This window comes from Psittacula echo (genome assembly GCF_963264785.1).
Source record: "Psittacula echo genome assembly, chromosome: 15".
Classification (NCBI taxonomy): Eukaryota; Metazoa; Chordata; class Aves; order Psittaciformes; family Psittacidae; genus Psittacula; species Psittacula echo.
In genome coordinates this window covers 6189540-6212815 of record NC_137751.1, presented here as the reverse complement: position 1 = coordinate 6212815, position 23276 = coordinate 6189540, and the positions used below count along the sequence as shown (strand labels likewise).

General features: G+C 54.6%; 1 protein-coding gene across 3 annotated transcripts in view; it reads left to right on the top strand.

Annotated features, from left to right (window-relative positions):
- SMG6 (SMG6 nonsense mediated mRNA decay factor) overlaps positions 1 to 23276 on the top strand; it is a 106683-nt gene that overhangs the window by 38585 nt on the left and 44822 nt on the right. For all 3 annotated transcript variants that reach the window (XM_080629856.1, XM_080629857.1, XM_080629855.1), the window contains exons 11-13: positions 12877 to 12993; positions 13488 to 13656; positions 22211 to 22412. In XM_080629856.1, coding sequence (XP_080485982.1) covers positions 12877 to 12993; positions 13488 to 13656; positions 22211 to 22412 — 488 coding nt within the window. The remainder of the gene's footprint in view (positions 1 to 12876; positions 12994 to 13487; positions 13657 to 22210; positions 22413 to 23276) is intronic.

Below are 23276 nucleotides of genomic sequence, written 5' to 3'. Positions count from 1 at the left end.
AGCCTCCCGATGTCCAGGGCACTGAAGTGTTTGATGTGTGGTTTCATCCCCTTTCCGTTCCCCCTTTGCTTGCAGGGCAGCAAACCCAGAGCTGGAGCGGTGGTTTTTGCACCCGGGCTGTGACCGCGCTATATGGACCCGATCACTTTGGTATTTATAGACTTTGTTAGAGCAGCTCGAGCGTGGCCAACACATTGGAGCAGTCTGAGGGCTGATTCCTGCATCCCTGGTGTCAGGGATTGGAGAATTCACCGCTCCACTCAGGGAATAGGGAAGAGCCAAGCCCCTGCACACATGTCACGCTGGGTTACTGCTAGTTGAATCAGACTAGGGAGTTACTTCAGGTTACTAGTCCTGGTTGTTGCTTTGGTGGAAGGCTGTTGCTTCAGGTTAGGAGTGCTTGTTTTTCGCTTGGCAGCTCGGCTTGGAACCTGGGGGGAACTGTTTCCCAAGGAATATTTTTGGGTCGAAAAGTGAAGGTCAGCAGTTCGCGAGCGCCGAGCTCGCAGCCAGCTCTGTGGTCTCCGCCTTGTGCCACCGGGCCAGCAGCACTTGAGATCCTGATCAATTGATCTGCAACACTCTGAAACCACGAAGGGCGACTGCCAGTTCAAACTCCCCGTCTCGGCCCGCTTTTCCCCACCCAAAGTGTCTTTCTGCCCGTATCCCCTTTCTTCCTGCCTGTCTCCCTCCCTCCCTTTCGGCTGTGTATTGGAGTTTTTGTCTATCTTTTTCCATCTCTCTGTCTCTTTTCATAACAGTTTTTAATAATGTTTTAGTTAGTTCCAGCCTTTTCCCTCAATGGATCCCATTGGAAAATGCATTTGAAAGGAAACAGTTATACACTTCCCTTCCTTTGAAACTCTGTTGGCACCTTTTCCAGTGCAGTAAACCATACAACATGGATTTTCAAAGTTTCCAAACACAGACATGCTGGCGTTAAATTTATGAAAACCTATTTTATTCGGCTGTATAGTAACTGTGAGGCTCGGAGCTGCTGCTCGCAGTGAAACCGAAGCTCACTTTGGAACTACAACAGGTTTTCAACTCTCTGCAGGAAACAGCACGGCACTGGCTGGATGGGAGAGCAGGATCCCTTGGGCTCTCCACGCAGGAGATGTATAACAGCAAAGGAAAGGGGTGCTCGGGCACCCCATTGCCCTCCAGTGCAGCCTTTCCATGTGGATGGGCCCGCTGGGAATGGTGCAGCAACGGTAGCTGCAAGGAACTTCATGGGCATGCCAATCCTATCTCAAATCACAGGGGGGAAGAGGAATTTGGCATAAACCCATTATGTCTTATGGTTGTTAATGAATGTGGAAGGTTCAGGCTTTTTAGTTACTGAGTCCTGTGGCGGGGGGGCAATAGCTGGGGTGAGGGTGCTGCAGTCTGAACGGGGTTTGGGGACCTGAGGCTCCCGCTCCATCGGAGCTGTTGGAGCACTGAGATCATATTTGCTAACAGGAGGGCTCGGATGTTAAACTTCCTGGAATGGGTTCTCTGCGTGCTGTGGGTTTTTGCCTGTGGTCTCAGCCCTTCCCGCAGGGAATCGCTCGCTTGACACCTGAGAACCTCCCTTTGGCACAGGTTTCCTTCCAGATTTCCATAGGAGACCATGGTCCCCGTTCACCACGAGAGCTCAGGTGGGTGAATGTGGCCGTGTCCTCTCCAAGACCGTTGTCAGGGGTTGTTTCCAAACCCAGCGAGCCTCAAAGCCGGCACTCAGCAGCACTCCCATGCACTTGAGGTGTGGTGGAACGCAGATAAGGCCTCCTGTGATAGATGAGATGATGACGTGGCAAAGAGATCCTGAGCTCAGTTTTCCTGTTGTCCTTTTGCTTGTAAAATTCCTTTCCCTTCACATGGGAGTTCTACAGAGAGGTCGCTGATGAAGTGTTATCGTCATGCTCTGTGCCGCATGGAGCGTAGGAAGAGCTGGAAGGTTCAGGTCCAAATAATTAGATAGTGTAAACTCATTGGCTTCTGTCTTAAAACATCTCTGGTTTGGATGGCTTTCGGCATGGTATCTCTGACATGCACAGCTAGGGAATGGAGCTGAAGGAGAAGAACAGGTTTTCTAGTGTCTTGACTGCTCACGTTGGGATGCGGAAGATGGAGTTCTCCGAAAAACATAATCCTCAGGAGCTGCCTTTGTTCCTACTTGGAGCAGAGTTGCCCAGCATCTCCAAGTCACCGTGGCCAGCAAGTGAGGGACACATAAATACGGACCTTCCCTGGCCTGCCTTTCCCTCCCCAGTGTCCCACCTGAATCATAGAATCCCAGACTGGTTTGGGTTGAAGGGACCTTAAAGCTCCTCCAGTTCCAACCCCTGCCACGGGCAGGGACACCTTCCACTAGAGCAGCTTGCTCCAAGCCCCTGTGTCCAACCTGGCCTTGAACACTGCCAGGGATGGGGCAGCCACAGCTTCTCTGGGCACCCTGGGCCAGCGCCTCAGCACCCTCACAGGGAAGAGCTTCTGCCTAAGAGCTCATCTCAATCTCCCCTCTGGCAGGTTAAAGCCATTCCCCTTGGCCTGTCCCTACAGGCCCTTGTCCTAAGCCCCTCTCCAGGTTTCCTGTAGTCCCCTTTAGGCACTGGAGCTGCTCTCAGGTCTCCCCTTCAGGAGCCTTCTCTTCTCCAGGCTGACCCAGCCCAGCTCTCTCAGCCTGGCTCCAGAGCAGAGCTGCTCCAGCCCTCGCAGCATCTCCGTGGCCTCCTCTGGACTTGCTCCAGCAGCTCCACATCCCTTGTGTGTTGGGGGCCCCAGAGGCTTGGTTTCTTCTTCCCTTGTCTATCCAAGCAGATGAACCAACTGATGCATCGCTTGGAGTGGCATGTGAGAGCTATTTGATAGCGAGCACCCAGCTTTCCATAGGCTCCCGCCTTGGCAAAGCAGGGGTGGATGGAGGTGGCAGAAGGCACATCCAGACTCTGTCGCCATTCCTTGCCAAACTCCTGGTTCCTGCTCCAAAGTGTGAAGGTGAGAGGGATTTCACTGCAGTGGTCAAAGGATTTTTAACTTGAGAAGAACAATCTATTTTCCCTAACCTCATTCTGGCAAATGCCTCAACCTTTGTAGATGAAATTTTCCCAATAAATTCAGCTTGAAGAAAGCTTTTGGCATGAAGGATTGCAGCCTAAATGGTTAAAGTTTGGCAAAGTCCTTCGGAACTAAACCCAGGGTCTTAGAATGGAAAGTCTTAGGTAAGCTTTATTGTAGGTACAGTGGCTGCGCTGTGCAACTGAGGCTGGGGATGCCCCTGGCCTTACCCAGGGACCCTGGAGGTGGCCAGGGGCTGGAGCAGGAGGTGAGGAAGGACTTCAGGCTTGCAGCATCCGATGAGGACCTTTTAGTGAGGGAGGTCCATGGGGTTTACTTTACATTTTGGCATTTGCTTTGCAAAGTGGCCCTCAGGAAGCTGTAGAAAGAAGAGCAGCAAAGGAGGGAATGTGTTGAAACGGAAGCTCAGCACTGCTGTTCCTGCCCCATCAAAGGGCTGCTTTCTCCAAATGTGCCTGTCTGCAGGCGCTTTCTCTCATTAACTTTCCCTCCAAGCTCGAAGCTCTCCCCAAGGTTCACACCAGAGGAGGCATGTTCCAGGCTGTCTGTTTGCGTTTGCTGCCAAAGACATGCCCACCTCCAGCATGGAGAGGGTGGAAAAAGGCTGCCTTGTGTTTGCTGCGATTGTCCTGGTACAACTTCACTCTGGGCTGGAGTAAATCTCTTGGGAAGCCCTGTTCACACCTCCTCCCCCGTTGTAAATAACATCTGACACAATTATGGTTGGGCGCATGCAGCTCCTGGGTGGGATGCTAGTAGCAGCTTGCCATGCCTGCTGCCTAGCACCGAGCCGGGCTCCCATGGCAGCGTGTTCCCTCCAGCACATGTGCTGAGGAGCCTGGTTTCCTCCCTGCCCCGTTTGGGGTGAGGTTCAGGGCTCTGGCTGTGCAGCTGGCTTCTTCAAGAAAGGCTGATAGAGCTCTGCAGACAGAGGATGGGGCCATCAGGAGGTTTCTTATATAGGGCTGCAGCATTGCAGTGCCCCAGCGTTCCCATCGTAGAATGGTTTGGGTTGGACCTTAAGGATCATCTGGTTCCCATCCCCCTGCCATCCACATCTTTACTTCTTTAGGTGCAGTATTCCCTGTGTCATCCCGATGCCCTTCACATGTACCAAACCCTGCTCGCCTTCAGGCCCTTGCAGCCACTCCAGTCTCTTGCAGCCACTCCAGTCCCATCCTGCTTGTGCCTCTAAGGGCAAATATTCCCTCTGCAGTAGCAGACAGCTGGTGCCAGGCTGGTCAGGAGCTCTGTACACGCTGGCTTGCCAGCTTGGAGGGACAGACTTGCTTCCAAGCTAACCAGGAGTGACGTATATGTGGGTTTGCCAGCCTTTTAGCTGCCAGACAGGTCAGGTTCGTGCTATGTCAGTCACTGGCAGCAGAACGAGTGGCTCTGGGAATTGTGCAGAGCCTTGATGCAAGTGAAGGTTTTGCTGTGCCTGTGTTGGAAGTCCTAACATCACCTCAGTCACTTGGAGCAGCTCTGGTGAAGGCAGTGCTGAGAATGAAGTTCCTCTGATGAGTCTTCAGGCTTTGCCAGTGTGGGTGAGACTGAAGGTGCCTTTGCCCCAGCTGTGATGGTTGGGGGCTGGCATGTCTTAGTGTGAATGTGGCTACTGAAAACAGAGGCATATGTGTTTCTGGAGGAGTGCTTGACACTCCGTGGGGTGTTTCACATCCGCAACTGATTCCTGCAGCCTCGCTGGGGCTGGGGGGTGCAGAGCAGCACCCTGCCAAGCTGGGTCAGGCACCCCGAGCACAGAGGGAGAGCCCCGACGTGCTGCTTAGTGCAAGTGGAAATGGCTTCAATCTGTGTTTTGACTGATGGGTCTTTTCAGGAAATTTCTGAGAATAACAGTTCTAAAAATGGCTGCTTCTTTCCACTGATATTTCCTGGAAAAGGCTGCAGTTAATTTTAAACCACTGTCCTTTTCCCTTTTCAAGTGGAAATGGCTCTGGGCTTGTCCTCGAGGCTAATGTCATTCTCTCTGTGCTAGCCTGGGTTGCATGGAGGGGAGGGACAGTGCCACTGCTCTGACCACCTCTTGCAGGACCTATTGGTCTTCCAGAGCTGCAGAAATCGGGGTGTTGGGGGCACTCTGTGCACGTGTCTGCTTTCCCCATGGAAAGGAATAAGCGTCTCTTCCTGACTCACTTCACAATGATGTTCTTTGTCGGTGACTCCTGGCCCGTCCCCAGCACACAAGTCAAGTCATTCCTTTGCCCAGCCCCAAGCCCCGTTTGCCGGGGTCAGGAAGGATATACTGAGCTGGTTATCACAGCCCAGGTGCAAGGATCCAGCCCTATGCATGGGAATGGGCAGCTCCTGGCTCATCCAGAGGGAGCTGGCACCCTTCGGGCAGGCAGCCCCTTGGTGTCAGGCAGAGCCTGCCTTCCCCTGTGGCTCTCGGGCAGGTTTGCTGCTTTGGGTGGGAATATGTCATTAACTTTTATACCTTCCCCTGTAAACCATCTACCCTTTTTTATGATGTCATGAGGGATTCCTTAATTTTGCAGCTGCTTCCTGGTTACGTCAGAGAAGAGCCTCCCGTCCTAGAGCCCAGCGCTGCAGTCCAGGACGGCTGGAAACAAATGAAGTGTTGAATATCTAATGGCTTCCACAGGGAGAGCTGCTCCATCCTCCCAAGGCCCCCGGCATTCCTCACCTCCTAGGCCTCCCTCCTTCCCTCCCTCGGACAAGATGAGGTTTCAGCACGGAGCAGAGGGAGCTACAGCTCCTGGGCGGCCCCGGCTGCTTTGAGCACACGTGCAGCAAGTGCTGCTGGGTCTGGGTGCTGCAGCAGAGATCCCCCTCGCCCTGGGGTCTTCCTGCTTCTCCATGAGAAGAGGTTGGAGTGGGGAGGTGGATTAGGGCCATCCAGATTGCTCTGGGAGGGATTCAGCCCTGGGCGCTGCAGGTGGTGCTGTCCCACTCAGCCGCAGGGTACCAGGAGGCCAGCACAACCCCTGGCCTTTGCAGGGTGCCAGAGAAGCTGTGGCTGCCCCATCCCTGGCAGTGTTCAAGGCCAGGTTGGACACAGGGGCTTGGAGCAACCTGCTCTAGTGGAAGGTGTCCCTGCCCATGACAGGAGCCTGGAACTGGATGTTCCAACTCAAACCACTCAGGGATTCTATGGCTCTGTCAGCAGATTCAGTCAAGGAGCATCTTTCCAGGAACGTTACCCATCATTCCCAGGCTCTTTGCAGGGTATTAAGCAGACCTGAGCGAGTGTCTCCATGTTCCCAGGCTCTTTTGGGGGCAGAGGAGTGCGTGTGTAACTCACTGGGAATGGAGAACCAGGAGTGCCCGTGACTCACAGCTCCTCTGCGAGGGAATGTCAGGGACATGCCCCACAGTTGTGAGCATCGCCCTCGTTTTCCTGCTTTGTATTCCCGTTGGTTTTGTGCTGTTTTCACCACAGGGAGGCTGGACCGGGTGGGAGCAGCTCCTCACCCTCTTCTTGCAGACAACCCCATGCCAGTGGGCTGCCCTGCACCCTGCCAGCACCGTGTCTGGCAGGGAGTGACTCACAGGGAAAGCACTTGGTGTGTCTGAGCAGTCAGAGAGCAAACGGGCTGTGCTCAGGTGCTGTCAGCGCAGGGGGGAGCAGCTTCTGTCTCCTGCCCTGCAGGGCAGCACTGGCTGGTGACTCAGTTGTCTGTGCTGTGAGTTGCTGACACACCAGCCTCAGGCACAGCTCACCCTCAGGACTGCACTCACTGAGCTCCTCCACCTCCTGCATCCCCTGCCCGGCCCCTTACGTCACTCTTGGGACTGTGTCTGGAGACCTCTTTGTTGCTTTAATGGTTCTTATGGTCCCTTACCATGTCTGCAGGGAAGGTGGGTTCAGCTGATGCTCCTCTGGAGCAGAGCACATCCGTGCTGCTCTCTCTGCCTGCTCTGGGGCCACCTGCTGCCGGCACCGCTCCAGGCTTCGCGGCCTGGAGCTGCAGCTCAGGTTAGGATGGAGAGGCCAGCATGGAAACACTCAACTGGAGTCCTCCTGACCCTTGGCTGGAGCAGCCCGGTTGCCTGAATCAAAGGAATCAGATCTCCTTCGAGACTCTAACGCTTGTTGGCTGGTGTTTAACAGCGAAAGACTCAGCGCTCCTTGTGTTGTATTAGCTGGGATGGATGGAGGAGCACGTCTGCTGCTTGCTTGGGAGCTCAGGGGTTGCTGTGGCTGGCTTCCACTGCTGCCTACAGCGTGCTTGGAGCAGAGCAGCTGGGAACCCTCACTTGTAGCCCCCCATCCCATCCCCATGAGTACCCCCTGGCTGAGGCCACGTGGCCTGTACTTGCCCTGATTGTCCCTTGCAGGATTTCCTTCGGCACATGGCACCGGAGAAGCTTCCTCCAGCAAATCCTTCTCCTCGGAGGCGGCCGTCCCTTTGCATCGCCTGCTCTTTTTCCCATTCCCATTTCCTGTGGCTGGTTGCGTTGCCCTAAGAGAGGTTTGGCATCGCTGTTTTGCACACCCTAGTGGGAGAGGGGATGTGTTTATCACTTTTCCTGGAGATTATCTGTTTAAGCACTCTCTGACAGTTACAATAACAAGGGCAGCGCGTTGTGTTTCCCAGCAAAAGGACACTCGCTGCTGAAAGATGTATAGCACTAATTAGAAATACATAACATCCGGCCACATGGCAGCCTTCTCCCGGCCGCTCCATTTCCTGAGCTCAGACGACTTTGACGACAGTTGGTTTATGTTTTCCATGAATATAACGTGCTCAGAGAAGCACCAGTTTCTCCCCGTTACAGAAAAGTCCCTTTTCTCTCTTGTCTCTTTCTCTTCCCCCCCTTCCCAAGCACCCTTTTCTCTGTGAAATTTAGGACTGCAGAAAGCCTGGATCGGAGCAGAGCTCGCAGCCCCTGCGTGGATGCAGCTGAAAGCCCAGGTAGATGCTTGCAGAGGGCGCTGCAGCAGGCTCTGTGCAGAGGAAACTGCCTCCTGGTAGCCAAACAGCATGTTCTGAGCAAACCAGGACCCAGCTGGAGGGGGGAAAACTCCTCTTTCCTACATGCAGAGAAACAGGAGGACGCTGCTGCAGCGCAGAGGGGTTTCTGAGCATCAGAAAATCCACCCATCCCTGGTTCCCAGCAGCTTTTCCTCTGTGCTCGCAGTCTGATGCTCATCAACTTCCATCTTTTCCATCCCATCCCCTCTCCTTCCTTTCCTTCTTGGCCTGTGCTTCAGAGCACACAGCCTGGGATCCATTGGAAGAAGCTGGGTCCCATCTCCAGCTTGCACAAGCAGCAGTACAAGCACAAGGACATACATTTGGAGGTCCCTATGTGCTGGATGGGAGCAGGGCGGTTGTTTTGCGTGTAGCGCAGGTTAGGTGTAAGGAAGATGGAGCATGCTCAGGGAGGTGAAACCTTAGAAGGTTTTAGCTGCTGCAGTGAATTCCTGTTGAATATGGAAAAACCGCTGTGTTTCAGATGTTTATAGCTTGGCCAAGTGTGGACAGGGCAGGAAAACTCTCTGGTAAAAGGGTTATTCTGCAGCAAAGTCGCAGATCCCCTCTCCAGGATTTGCAGTTGCTAGATTACCTCACGGTAAAGGCTGTAAGTGGGGTGTTGCAAACACAAGGGTAAGGGGAAGGCACTGTCTTGTTTCCTTGCCTCATTCTCACAAGTAGCTGAACTCTTTTGGCTATAGACTTCCAGAAGAATTCGGGCTGAGACAGGCACCCAGCATGGAAACTTCAGCTCCCATAGTTAAAGCCGGAGCCAACTGGAAGAGGGTCTTATGAGTGGCTTGTGTCAGGCAGGCTTAATAACACGGTGCTCAAAGCTCTGCCTGCAAAAGACAGAGCTCATGTCCAGCATCTGGAGCCCTGATATCTGCAGGGGGATTGCAGATGCTCTCACTTACTTTTCTGGTGCAGAAAGACAGGTCTTGGAGGCAAATTCAAGCCTATGAAGTGTGGGGTAATGCACATTACCCAGCCTGTTGTTTCAGGTTGATGACATTCCTCCTTTAACACACTGTGCCTGCTCCTTTCTAGCCCTGTGCGGTGTTGCATGTACCTCAGGAGTTTTACTGCTGTGGTTGATGTGGGGCTACAAGTGACCAAGGAACAGATCCAGCCTAAGAAAGCTCCCTGCTGTGACCACAACGTGGTTCCATGAGCTCTGTTTGGTCCGGGAGGTGGTGGTGCAGCACATGAGGGTAAGGGCTCACCCCAAGTCAGTCTTAGCTGCAAGTCCCAAAGCCCTGAGCTTATACTGTGGTTTAACAGCAGTTATTTAGGTACTGGTGCCTCCCCCCCCCCCCCCAGCACTTTTGATGGCGATGGCACCGCTGAAAGGTGACATTTGTAACTCCAACAAGCTGCGTGCTCCGGTTCACAGGGTGGCTGCGCAGGCGGGAGCTGGGAGGTGACGTGGTGACAGGAGCTGTTGAGCTGATGCCGGCGTTAACAGGACGTGTCTGCCCCGTTGCAAGGAGAGAAGGTGGAGGGGGAACGTGTTGTGGTCGGTGGTGCACAGCCGGGTGTAGTGATGGATAGTTTCCTGTGGAGTATCACTTCTCCGTGTGGCACCTTCTTTTCCATCTGATCCCTGTCTGTTCTCTGCACTCTCCCCTGACTGTGTGGCATCAGTGGTGGGAATAAAGGAGGGATTTCTGATTACAGCCTGATTTGGGGTCTCAGGGTTGGAAGTGGCAGCGTTAGCTGATGGGATGCCATCGATGCCACCTGAACGTGTCTCTGGTACCAAGCTTTTGGTGACTGCCTGTGGGGACAGGATATGGGATTGCCTTTGGACCCAATGCTGCAGTTCTGCTTCTCCTGCACCCGCTGTGCATATGGGGAAATTACAGGGTTTGCCCTGACCTGGGTGATCAGGATCTCTCTGCCTGCTCTTGTTAATGGTGTCCCCAGGTTATACAAGTGCTGTTCAGCTGCAGGGACAGGAGTCATCCAAGTGTCACTCCAACCTCCAAGAACATCTCTTTCCACGTAGTTCATGTCTTAATGCATCATGCATGACCAGCAGCACATTGCTCAGCTCAGAGGTTACAATGCCCCGTGTGCTCCACATTAGTTTTGTTGCTCCAACCCCCCTTTCAGCACATCTGTTTTAGTGCCAGTGTGGGCTCAGGCACGTTGTCCTGTGGGTGACGGACCTTGCTGTTGGTGCTGAGAGCTCATTTCCTTACTGCCCATCACCCAAAACACTCCACAAGCTCTATCTAAACACCCCAATTTCATGAGCCCTTTGCTCATACCCTCACCTTGATTGGGCTCTGCCACCTCATAGCAATTGTGACCACTGGCTCCAAGCTCCCAGCTCCATGAAATCCAAGGCTCCCGCCTCCCACGGAACGTGGTGAAAGGCACAAAGAGAAAGTTTCTCTTGATTTATGGCTCTTTCCTCTTTGTCCTATGATTAAGCTCTTAAGAGCTGTTGCTGGCAGGGCTGGTGGATGTTCAGGGGTCTTGAACAAGCACCCACTGGGATGCTTGCCCTTCCCTGCAAGGTAGTTAAGCTGGGGGAGCCCCCTTGGGATGAGGCTTGGCCGGGGGAGTTTGGTGTGATTCAATGATGAGATGACCACGTCCGCAGTAGCTGAGCTGCAACCATGAGGAAGTTACCTTGAATTGGGTGTCTTGTTCCTCTTACCTGCACATGGGCAATTTTTCAGGGTGTACAATGCTGAGCATCCTGTGGTACATGAAAGCACCGTGGCTTTGTGTGAACTGGGTGTGAGCTGGTGGGGATGTGGTTCGTGCGTGTAGCAAGAGGAGATGTTTGGAGGGGAGGCTGTAGTGCGGGTCACACATGGCTGTAGCTGTGACAGCTCATCTGCAAGGAATATTTTTACTCTCTTCTGGTTGTTTAATGTTGTTTGAGAGCTTGTAGCCCCCAAGAAGAGCTGCTGGTGGCAGTGGGAAGGGCTGAGGTGCTGGTTCCAAGCCTGGACGTGGCCACTGCAGAGCATTGCCTCAGCACTTATACTTGATCTCTGAACTACATCAGTGTTTATGACCTCGTAACAGCCTTCCAATATCTAAAGGGGCTAAAAGAAACCTGAAGAGGGGCTTTGGACAAGGGATGTAGGGACAGGCCAAGGGGAATGGCTTTAACCTGCCAGAGGGGAGATTGAGATGAGCTCTTAGGCAGAAGCTCTTCCCTGTGAGGGTGCTGAGGCGCTGGCACAGGGTGCCCAGAGAAGCTGTGGCTGCCCCATCCCTGGCAGTGTTCAAGGGCAGGTTGGACACAGGGGCTTGGAGCACCCTGCTCGAGTGGAAGGTGCCCCTGCCCGTGGCAGGGGTTGGAACTGGATGAGCTTTAAGGTCCCTTCCAACCCAAACCATCCCATGATTCTATGATCTTGCCCAAGCATGGGAGGAGGGCGCGTGGGGCAGACGACTGTAATTTCTTGCACTGGACCGTGGCCAGAGCACTGGGACTGACACTCTTAATTGTGGGAAAGGCTTCATGAAAGAGATTTACTGTCCCACAGTGGTCACATCTTTAGTTTTATGTTTCCTCCAAGAGCTGACAGCCCCTGCAGTACGGCGCTTCCTACCAGTGCTCTGCGGCACCAGCTCAGCCCTGCCTCTGGGAGCCCTTGCTCACTACTACGTGCCTTGGTACCACCCTGGGTTACACTCACTGGGCTCCCCACTGGGTGCTGAAATCACTGCCAGCTGGAAGAACTGTGCCAGATCAAGCCTAGAGATCTTCTTCCTGTTTTCCCCTCTATTTTCTAGGTGGTTTTTAGCTTTTTCCTGGTTGTTTTTAACCTCTCACCCCATTGCTCTGCAATAATTTGCACTTAAAACCCCACTGTTTGTTCTCTGCACCTCAGATGTTTCGCTACGCCTGGGAGCAACGGGGTCTCAGTGTCTTGCTTTAGTTCTCTTGCCCTTTGCTCAAAACCCTCTGGCCTGCCACATCACAGGACTCCTGCTTCCAACACCACCTCCTTGTTCTCCTTTCCCATCCCGGTGCCGCAGCTTGTCTCACAAGGGCACCCATTTGGAGCCGGTGCTCAGGTGTTTGCATTCCCTGCATCCCTCCAGGGAAGCCCCCAGCCAGCTGCTCTCAAAGGAGGACGTGAACTGGGGGGCAGAGGGGATTTGGAGGGCAGAGGCTGCCCCTAAGGCTTTAAAGCCTCTTTTGAGCAGGCAGCGCGGTGCCCGGGCAAGCGCGGACAGCCTGGCATGCCCCGGGGCTCTTGGCCTGGGTAAGTGGAACCAGCTCCAGGCAGTTCCCCCAGTCCAGCTCCCTGCTGCTCTCAGCAGCCTCAGAAGTGGTTTCTGGCTGGGTGTAGATGTGCCGGGGGGGATTTGCTCTCGCTCCCAGCCGGCTCTGTTTGGAAGAGCTGTGGTTGTGTGGCATCTACTTGAGTAACAGCTTCAATTAAACTCTCTTGACAAGCTGTTGTGTGACTGGTGAACTAATGGGAGGAGCCCCCTCCTCAACTGCTGAGGTTCAAACTCCAGCAGGGACAGAGATCAAACGTGCAGCTAATTACCCTTTTAACACTTAAACATGGCCCCCTCCTTCAGGGGGAAGGCAGCAGCTTCTGTGCTGGGATCCCCCAGTGTCAGCTTGGACCAGCTCATGGGGTGGGTCAGGCGTGATGTGGGCAGTGGGCTGGCAGCTTCTTCCCACACCAGAGCTACTCATCACCTTTTACCTCCTCTACATGGAGTAATTGGGTTGAGGGCAGGCGTGAGGTGGGAATCACCCGTCGCTGCTCCATGCGGGATGCAGAAAGGGAGGCTGCAAAGGGGAAGGAAGATGGAGCATCTGACCTGCTCCCCTCTGAACCCCATCTCTGTCTCCTAGAGTGTGTCTCTGAAGACTGCCGCTCTGTCATCCAGGAACAGGCCACAGCCCTGGGGCTCTCCATGTTTGCACTCTTGGTGAGGAGGTGCACCAGCCTGCTGAGGGAATGCATGCCAGGTAAGGGGTTCCGTGCAGGAGCCATCCATGCAGCTGCCCATGAGGCAGCCTGGTGGGGTTCAGGCCCTTGTTCCCTTCCCCTCTCCTTGTGTTCTCCCCAAGCATTCCAAGTTCTGCCCAGTTTACGGCTGGATCATCTGCCAGGAAAACTGATGTGTGTGCACAGACAGAAACATATGGAATAAAGGGATTGACTTAAGGTGTGCGTTTTAGCCAGCCTTCCCAAAAGTGGGACCTCAGAATCCTCTCTCTGTGCCTGATGCAGTGGCACCCCGCGGCCCTCTGTAAAAGGGATCAGAGACATCCCAGTCTTCCCCCCTGGCTAGTCTGTTTAGGGAGAACAGATCTGTCTTTGTGCTTGCAGTGGGTTGTGGCTGTTCCCTTGTGCATCCAAGGCTGGGATGTTGGGATCAGTGTTGTGCATCCCCAGTCCCTGCCCAAGCCTGGTTCCTGGCCGCTTGAGCTTCCTCAGCTCTCACATCTTGTATTTGCAGTTCAGCCACAAGACGTGGAGCAGGAGGAGGAGGACGACGACATCAAGGTCTCTGCCTTGCCCCAGGACCTGAAGGAGCTGCTCCCCAGTGTGAAGATCTGGTCAGACTGGATGCTCGGCCACCCGGACACATGGAATCCTCCTCCGATCTCTCTGGAGCTCCCCAAACAGTACGTGCATCCTCTGCTCTGTCTTCTGGTGCCTGCTCCCTCCTTGTGCCACCTTCCCCCTTAGCTTGTCCTTACTCCTGGCTGCGGCAGTCTGCCCTGAGCCCCCAGGAGAAGCTCACTGCACTGCACTGTTTGGGAGGGAATTGTCACCCTTGGTGACAATGACTTCTTCATTGACGCTTGGATGAGGCTGGAGTGTCTCTGAGGGGGCCTGATGGGTGCCCTTTGCTTCTGTGTGTTAGGAGATGGCCTGTTTTTACCTTCAGCTTAGGACGTGCATCTGCTTTTGTTGGGATGCATCTCCTTTACGTGCTCTGCATGTAGGCAAGACCTTCCCCTCTACAAGAGGGAAGTCCATTTCCAGCACTTTGTTGCCTTTTGACTGAATGAGGCCAACCTTGGTCAGGCTGGGCTGGCCTGGAGCAGCCTGTCTGTCCCTGGAGCTCCAAAAGTGGCCTCTCTTCAGCTTCAGAACCAGCTTGTCTCCACCTCTGCACCACACAGAAGGGTTAATCTTCCAAACTGGCTCATTCCAGCCCATTAGTCCATAATGCGGACTAGGCAATTTGCATATTTTTGGACAGAAAATCAAGCGAAGGGGCCAAGTATGGAGTATGCAAAAGAGTGTCTGAGCATGCTCCGTAGCTGCTTTCCCGCAGGATTTTCCATCTGCCTCCGGTACTCCGGATCCAGAGCCTGAAATCACGTCTTATTGTTAATCCAAAGAAGCCAGAACCCAGGGTGATGGGAAAGGCGCATTAAGAGTAATCCAGCAAAGTGGCTTAAACATTCATGGGTCCCCGCTCCGTGCGTCAGGTCCAGTCCCGCTCTCCCGCTTTATTGCCTCTTACTCCAGTTCTTTTTCATTTGGCTGAGGAAATGGAAATCTCACACAGGAAGTTCTGGGCCTCATTTTGTGGAGATGGAGTCTGTTTTCTGTTTGTCGGCTGCTCGGTGTGGGACCGCTGCCTGCTCATGTGAACTGCTGCCCATCTTTGGGCAGGAACTCAAACTGGGATCTGTCACGTGAAGCTGCCTGCACCAATCCCCCCCATTCCCTGCGCACGGAGACGCCGCCGAGCCCTTGGCGACGGGCAGCCAAGATGGAATTTGTGATGGGCTTCGGCGCAGCCAGCGCTCGGCGCCTGCCTCCCCCCTCCTGCAGGGCATGGGGCTGTGTCTCTATGGATCAGGTGCCAGCTCCTGCGTGTCCCATGAGGTGGGAGGAGAAGGTGGTGGTAGGGGAGCAGCAGGCATGGGTTGGGGGCTCTACTCCACAAGGTTTGCTTGGTGGAGGAATGAGGGTCTTCGTCTTGTAGCAGAGGCCCAACTGCTTCCCTGTCTTGCCTTCTCCATGGAGAAGGAGCAAGCAGCCCCTCTTGTCCCACTGTGTCCTTCCTCCTTCCTCATGTTGGCTCCCAGCTCCTCGATGCTGGTGCTCTTTGGCTCTGTCTTATCCATGGTGCTCTTTCAGCCCAGACCTCTCGTGTGGATGGGTGTTAGTGGTCCAGGACTCTGGAATAGCAGCGGCTGAGCTTCCCTGGATGTGTGTAGTGATGAACAACAGGGAACCAGCTCCACTCTTGGGCATGACCTGGGATTTACAGCATTTTCCCTGGAGGCAGGAAAGGAAAAAGGAGCACTGGGCTAGTGTTTCAGCTCTCTATTGACACAAGGCTGCTGTCTGGCCTGGTGCTGTGCAGTAACCAGGTAGAGTCACCAAGCCTTGGGGTTTAGATAGGAGCAGTTTCAAAGGAGTTTGGAAGTAAAACACGGGTCAGAGCAGCAGGCGTGTTGGAGTAAGCCAAGGTTTGTGGGCAGGCTGAGCTCAGGAACACAGAGAACATGCAAGGAGCGAGCACAGATGCCAAGTTGCAGGACTAAGTGGCCTGTGCTGTTTCCCACACGGTGATGGGACGTGCCACAAGGTCCCCACCAGTAGAGAAGCCGCTTGGACACACTGAAACTGCCTCCCAGTGCTCCGCAGCCATCACTTTCATTGATGGCATAGAAAAAGGGACAGTAAAACACCCTGAAGCACAGAAGCACCCTGCCAGGATGCCATGAAGGTGCTTAAGCTGCTGGAAAACCCAGGCCCCGTACCCACCTGGCAGCCCCACTAGAGCAGCAAAGACCTGGCCCAGAGCTTGCATCAAAGTGCAGCTCATCCGGGGCCAGCCCCACTGCCAGGATGACGGCCTGGGCTGGGGGCCAGCGGGGCAGCTTGTCAAGACTCCACCAGCGCCTGGATCCCGCGCCGCACATCCCAAGGCCCCCGCGCTTGCCATGTTTGGGATCACTCCTCCTTTAGAGAGCTGAAGGAGGTGGGGGGGACATTGAGAACGTTTAAACTCAGCCCAGCTGTGGCAGTTGGTTTATTGCTTTCAGCTGGTACTTGAACCCGGGTCCTTGGTCTTGGAGTCTTTCCCAGGTTTAATCCCCGGAGCTTTCTCTGCAGCTGTATGACACTGCGCTGACCCCGAATGAGGATAGGAAAATAGAACCCGTGCCAAGCCAGAGTCTCTTTTTCATTTGGAGTCTGGCTGTCTGCCCATGACCAGGGTTACATAATGGGAAACATAGCTGGGGCTCTGGAGAGCCCGCGTTTCACCACGCTGCCCAGACCTTCGCGTTCTGATGCTATATATCTTCCTAATTGTAGCTCGGATGCATTTATCACACTGCTGGATTTGAGTCCTTGCAGTGAAAAAAAAGGAGGAGAACTGCAAAAGCCCGCACCAAATTTCTCAGCTCACTGCTTTCCCCCTTTGGATGGAGGTGGAGGGAAAGGTGTGAGGGGTGAGAGGTGTTGAAACCCACCATGCAGGAGTGGGCTCTGTGGAGTGGGATGGGAGGCTGCATCCTCCAGGTGCTTCTCATGGCAGGGGTTTGGCAATGAGCTCCAGCTCCTGACAGGCATCTTCTTGCTACCTGGCGGCTCAGTGGCTCCGAATCCAACCTGAGTGAGAAGCTACAGCTTTCCCTAAAACCACTCTCGTTGGTCTAAGGTGCGCATCCAGCTCTTGGCCACACGAGCGTGGTCACTGCGTTGCAATGTGTTTTTGAGCCAGAGGGCTATAGAGAGGTGACAGCCTGCCTGGATTTGGAACCAGATGATCTTTGGAACTAGATGATCTTTCAGGTCCCTTCCTACCCTAACCATTCTATGATCCCTCTCTTGGGGCTGCTGTATGTATTGGAGTGGTGATTTTGGGCGAGGGGCTCAGCGAGTTTTCCATTGCTCTTTCCTCAAGTGTTTCCAGATTAGGAGCTAAACCTGACCATGGACATCTCTCTTCAGCGCAGCAGTGTCTCGTGGCTCAGGGACTGCATGTTGCCAGGTCTTCTAGCAGCCAGCAGCAGTCACTTCTGTATCTTACAAGTCATTTATATCTGCATGTTTCATGGCAAGCGCTGTGCTGAGGTCTGAGCAGTTTAAAGCAGTTGCTCTAACGTGTCACTGGGTTGGAGAAGTGTCTTTCAGACCAACTTTCCCCTGGAGTCATTTGCAGAGATGAGGGTGTAAAAGGCAGGAAGCCTTGGGGAAAGGGGAGCAGGGTGGATCTCCTCAGGCGGAGATATTAGCAGCAGATGGGGCGAAAGGCAGATCTCCAAGTGAATCCATCTCCTTTTGGGACATATGGCTGGGAAGAGGGCTGGGCAGGGGACAGCAAAAGCTTCTCCTTGCCCTGCTATGTTGCTGCAGTGAGTCCATGGCTAAGTGAAGCGCAAGAATCGATGGGGAAGCCACTGGCTAGACAGACAAACTGCTGCAGGGCTGACCCTGGCAGCTCTGTGCTCCTTCCATGCTGAGGCGAAGGAAGGGCCTCTCGGTTTGTGGAGAGCTGTCTGCAAGCATTTTAAAATGGTTAATTTAAACCAAGTATTAAATGAAATCCAAAAGCTCGGAGCGCATTCTGGAGCTTACCTTCCCAGAGGGATGTGCCAGATCGCTCTCATCACATCGCTCGTGCGGAGAAGTGTCACTGAGATGGCAGCTCCCACTGGGAGGGATGGACAGAGTCTCGGACAGGGGTGCCAAGACCTTGCTGGAGTTTGCTGGAGACTAAATGGAAAATCCCTTTTGCAGATCTCAGCCTTCATTCGTAATGGTGGCCACCACGGTGTGCCTATGGAGACATCAAAGTGAGCAGTCCGAGGTGGCTCCGCAGTGTAAATCTGGCTGAGAATGAAGGTAGCATTGACTGAAGCAGAAGCCAAAAGTCTCTGTGGAGAGGGGGCTGTGGCAGAGCAGAAGCTGGGTGGGAGGAGGCTGCACCTTTCTGAGGAGAGCATCTCTCTGACTCCAAAGGCAGGTTCCCAGGAGAGGAATGGGTTTATGGATGCCTGGGGGGCCAAAGGGACTGTGTGCAGGGCAGAGTGGGAGAATCACTGATGCTATGGGGCAGAGGGGCTGTGATCACCTCATCCCTCTCTGGGCAACTGTGAGTCCAGGACATGGTTGATGAACCGTGGGAAGAGCTCCTGCTGCCAACCCCTTTTGTTCTTGCAGAGGAATCACAGAATCATGGAATGGTTTGGGTTGGAAGGGACCTTAAAGCTCATCCAGTTCCAACCCCTGCCACGGGCAGGGACACCTTCCACTGGAGCAGCTTGCTCCAAGCCCCTGTGTTCAACCTGGCCTTGAACACTGCCACGGATGGGGCAGCCACAGCTCCTGTTGGCACCTTGTGCCAGCGCCTCAGCACCCTCACAGGGGAGAGCTTCCTAGAACAGGAGCTGCTTTTAGTTCACCTTCCCCTGGGCCAGGAGAGAGGAAAACTCAGGAGGGGGGGATGCAGAGCACTTCGCACAGGGTGGGCACTGGTGCTGCCTCGCCCTGGGAGCTGCTGTGTCCATGTTGCAGTGATCCCGAGGTGTTTTCCATCTGCCCGGCAGCGCGGCTCTGGGCGGCCAGGGAACACAATGCAGGGCTTCTTCTGCTCCACGCTTTCCGGGTTTGTTCTGCAGCTGTGGAGTTGGACTGTTAGTGTTTAAACAAGCTGGTATTACACAGGAAATGGCCACCTCCACAGGCCCCCGCAGGCCTGGAACATGGGGTCATTGTGCTTGATATTAATCACCAGGCAGCCCCCGGTGAAGGTGGTGGCTTGTGCCACGTAACGCCCGTGGGGATTTGGTGAGCATCAGTGTCATGTCCTCTCCCCTCCGTGCCTTCTGCCTTGGGATGATTCACCCATGGTGGGCATCACCTTTACCAGGAGCCATCCCCAGGCAGAGTTGTGCTGTGACCACACACTTGTGCTCTCTCCACGGCTGCCTGGCCGGGCTGTGTCCTTTCGGCGTGCAGCTGGGCTGCGCTCGCCCTGACAGCTACATTAAACCTGGAATCCTGAGGCAATAAAAAAGAAATTAACTCTTATTTTTTTTTCCTGTCCTGGTGGAATAAGCAAATGTCAGTGTGTCTGTGGGGAAGGGAATGAGCCCCCCGCTCCGAGGAGAGACCTCGCGCTAACCCCCTGCTCGCTTCCGTGGTTAAAAGCTCTGGGAGCCTCATCCCTGTACCTGGGAGCTGCGTGCCTGGGCTCAGTGTCAGTAGTACAGGGCCTCCCTCCGCAGAGGGATGCTGAAGCCGTGGCACTGTGTGGATACAGCGATTCCAGGCACCTGGACCTGCCTTGGCTTTTGCAGAGAGGCTCCGGTGAGGTGACATAAGCCAGAAACGCCTGGAGGTGGCCACGGTGTTATCCTGGGAAGGAGCCTGATAGGACTCCCGAGTGTTGTGCGACCTTCCAGGGCAAGTGCGTGTCCCAGCAGGAGATCCATGGGGCTGCACAGTGTCAGGATGAGCAATTAGCCCTCGCTGGCTTTGCCGGTGGGTGGCAGCTGGTAAATGATCTTGGTGGTGCCGGCGCTGGGAGATGCACTGCAAAGGAGGAGCTGCATCCAAAGGGAAGGCAGGGAATTGCCAGACCTGCTCTCTGCAGTGCTGCCTCTGCATCACAGGAGCAGAAATGCCAACACCTTTGTCTTTGTTGGCTTTCTGAAGGCTCTGAAGGGTGCTGCATGTGAGAGGATGCTCAGGGCTGTGTTGCAGTGAGATGGTACCTGGGAGGCCAGCACAGTCTGTGCTTTGACTGAAGCAAGCTCAGGGTGGAAACTTAACACATCCAGAATGACAGATGTGGCAAGGCACTGGGAAGCTGGAGGGAGCTGGGGATGAAGGGGATAAAGTGACAGAGACTGCTGTGGTGCTCAGGAGGTGGCGAGGGGCTGCAGTGCTGCAGTGTGGGGAGAAGAGAGGGACCACAGGGCTGGGGTGTTAGCATCAGCTCAGTGACTGTTCACATGGCATCTTTCTGCCTTTGGCTCCCTGTTCTTCATCTGGGCTGCTCCTTCACCCCTGTCCTTCTATAGATCGCAGTCCTGCCCAGCATCCCACTGCTACCCTCTGCCTCCCTCACACCCTCACTGGTCATCTCCATCCCCTGCCTCCAGCTCTGTTTCTTAGGGAATACCGGCGAGATCTCTTCAATGTGTTGCTTTCCCTCCTCTTCCACTGTGGCTCTCTCAGCCCTCCGGGAGCATCCTCTGCATCTCTGCCTGTCCCCAACACCGCACTGCGCCTGTTCCCTGTGGCTGCAGCCGCTCTCCCTGTACCTCTGCCCCGCTGATGCCTCTGCACCTCCTTCATCCAAGCCGATGCTGGGGCCCCACCAGTGCTATGTGACCGGCCGCAGGCAGCCAAGCCCAGTTGCCAGCAGGGCACTGGGGGGAGGGCTGAGCCTCCCAAGCCCTGTGCATCTCCCATGGGCAGAGCTCGCCTTGGAGGTGGCCCAGAGCAGCCCTATCACATCCGGTGCTTGTCTCTGCAGCCAGGGCTGGAGGATAAACTATCAGGGCTGTGGGGCAGTGGATCATTCCTCTTATTATTTTCTTCTTTTGCAGATAGGGGTCGTGGAAAGTTCAGTTCCTTTTAACCCTCGAAGCTCTGTTTATTTTCCAGCTGGTAGCACAAACGCAGTGTTTCCCATTACATCACAAAGGGCCTCGGACAGATCCCTGCACCAAAAAAAAGGAGAAGAAGAAGTAGAAGAAACGTGTTGCAACTGTTTATTTTTTTCCATATTTAAACATTTCTGACAGCCAGACCTGGCTGAGCCAAGCGATGGAGCTTTGTGAATGAACCCAGCTCCTGGTGTCTGTGACCACAGGGCCCTCGCATCCTCTTGCAGCAGTGCAGGGCTGGGGCTGGCTTAGGGATGCGGGCGACTCTGCGGTACATGTGTGCTGATTACGTGCCGGGCTTTGATTAATGGCTCCTCATTCTGCCTGGCTCCCAGGACGCTCTTGAAAACAAGATGTTTCATTTCAGTGTGCTTTCCTGGTACATTGATTCCCGTAAATAACCCAGTGCAGACTTGGTCCACCTGGAGCAGTTCAAAGAGCAGGGGGCCTCCCTCCAGCCCTGCGCTGCCTTGGGCTGCACCGGTCACTGCTGCGCTCCTGGTGATGCTGTGCTTTTTGAGTGCCCCAGAGGGATGGAGGAGCAGCCCTCCTTAATGCCAGCAGAAGCACATCAGCCCCAGTTTACCCTGTTTCATGCTTCCAGCCCAATTAATGCACTAAAAAACCTCTATCTGAGTGCTTTTAGAAATGCAATGCAGGGCAATGTAATAGAATCACAGATGGTTTGGGTTGGAAGGGTCTTAAAGCTCATCCAGTTCCAACCCTCTGCCATGAGTAGGGACACCTTCCGCTACAGCAGGTTGCTTCAAGCCCCATCCAGCTGCATTGCTCTGTGCTTGTTCCCTGCTTCCCCCATGCTCACCCTCCCTGGGGTGCTGGGTGCTCCCCAGGGTGTGCTCAGCGATGGGGATATGTGACGGGATGCGGTCCAGGGCTGCTGGTGGCCTCACGTTCCCACTCTGGGAAGGTGATGCACACAGAGGCAGCTCTGCAGGTCAATTGTGAGTGTTGAAACTGTGGCCAGAAGCAAAACCTGGCTCATTCCCACCAGGGCTGGGGCTTAACAAGGAAAATCTCCATGCTTTAGGGCACACGGATGCAGCAGCATGAAGGAGAGGGGTACCCTAGGCTGGGCTGGAACCCCCTGGGCTGGGTTGGACCCTCCCCAGGCTTGGCTGAACCCCCCCAGACACCTCTTTTGCCCCGCAGCAGCGTGGCTGCTTGCTCTGTCCTCCCAGCAGGCTTAACATTGAGTAACAAGCATCATTTCTCCCATCTGGAATGAGCCGGGTTCCCGCTGGCGCTGCACGGGGAAGCTGCTTCCCGCGCATGTGCCGGCTCAGGAGCGGGCAGGAGTGGGCAGAACAGTGGGAAGGGTGAGATCCTGGGAGCTGTTCCCTATGCAGGGGGGTGGAGGCAGGACACAGGGTGGTCGGTGTCATGGGCTGCAAGCCCTGGTGGGTTCGGTGCCAGCGCAGCTGCGGCCGGAGCCCTCCCGGTGGGGTAGGTCGGTGGTGGTGATGGCTGTGCCTCGCCTCACCTCTCTGGTATTCACTGCAGCATTGCAGGCAACTCCCAGCGCATTCCAGCCCGGAATTGCTCACGTCTCTCCTCGTTCTCCCAGGGTCTCAGTAGATGTGTGGGCGACGCTGGCTGACTTCTGTAACATACTGACCACAGTGAATCAGTCGGAGGTGCCCTTGTACAAGGACCCAGATGACGACCTTGCCCTGCTAAGCCTGGAAGAGGATCGGCTGCTCTCGGGCTTCGTTCCCCTGCTGGTCGCCCCCCAGGAGCCCTGCTACGTGGAGAGGACCTCGGACAAGGTCAGCACTAGGCCAAACATCCCCCCTTCGATTCCTCCACAGACTTTTATTCTTGGGAAGTTTTCTGTGCAAACGGAACACGATTAAGTCATTGAGAAGGGTGTTAAGGGAAAATATCGACCTTTCAGCCGCTGACATCCAGCTCTGTGTCATGAAAACCCCTCTCGACTTCCTCTGGTGTGTGTGTGCTCGCTGGCATGTTGTATATACGATCATTTCCTCACTTGTTTAAATAGTGCAGCTTGTGTTGGCAGTGCTCTCAGTGCACTCCAAATGGTTTGCATCATGCTTAAAGCACCCTCCCCCTCCCCCCCGGCCACAAAACTCTGCCTTAGGAAGGCAGCCAGGACTTTTTTCCCTTCTCTAAAGAGGAGAGTGATAAATAGGTGACTAGAGAGAAGCAGACACCATGTGTTAACGTACAAAAGGCTTTTAGGAATATGAAGCATTCCCCACTGCCTGCTCTCTATTTTCCTTTCTTTGCTCTAGGAGCCCATTGGAGCCTGAACTTTCCTTTGGCTGTTTGTTTTTAGAATCATGAAATCAGTTCCCTTGTTGATGTGGGGGTTTGGGGCTGCTCTCTGCCACCACCTGGCCAGAAGGGACCTGGGGGCTGCACTTGGATAATGTGTCTGAACCTGAGAGGAGGAACGGGGTTGGGGGGGAGGATGGAAGAGGCACAATGGCATTTGTTTTGCACTCCCTTGGAGGCACGGCAGGATAAGAGTGGCTCTCAACAGTTTCCTGCTTGGAGGCAGGAACGCTGCTCATCTGGGAAGAGCTTTCCCAAGAGGTCGGTGCTCCAAGAGGAGATGCAGAGGCTGGTTTCAGTGGAGAGCCTGTGTGTGATGGTGGTGATGTGCC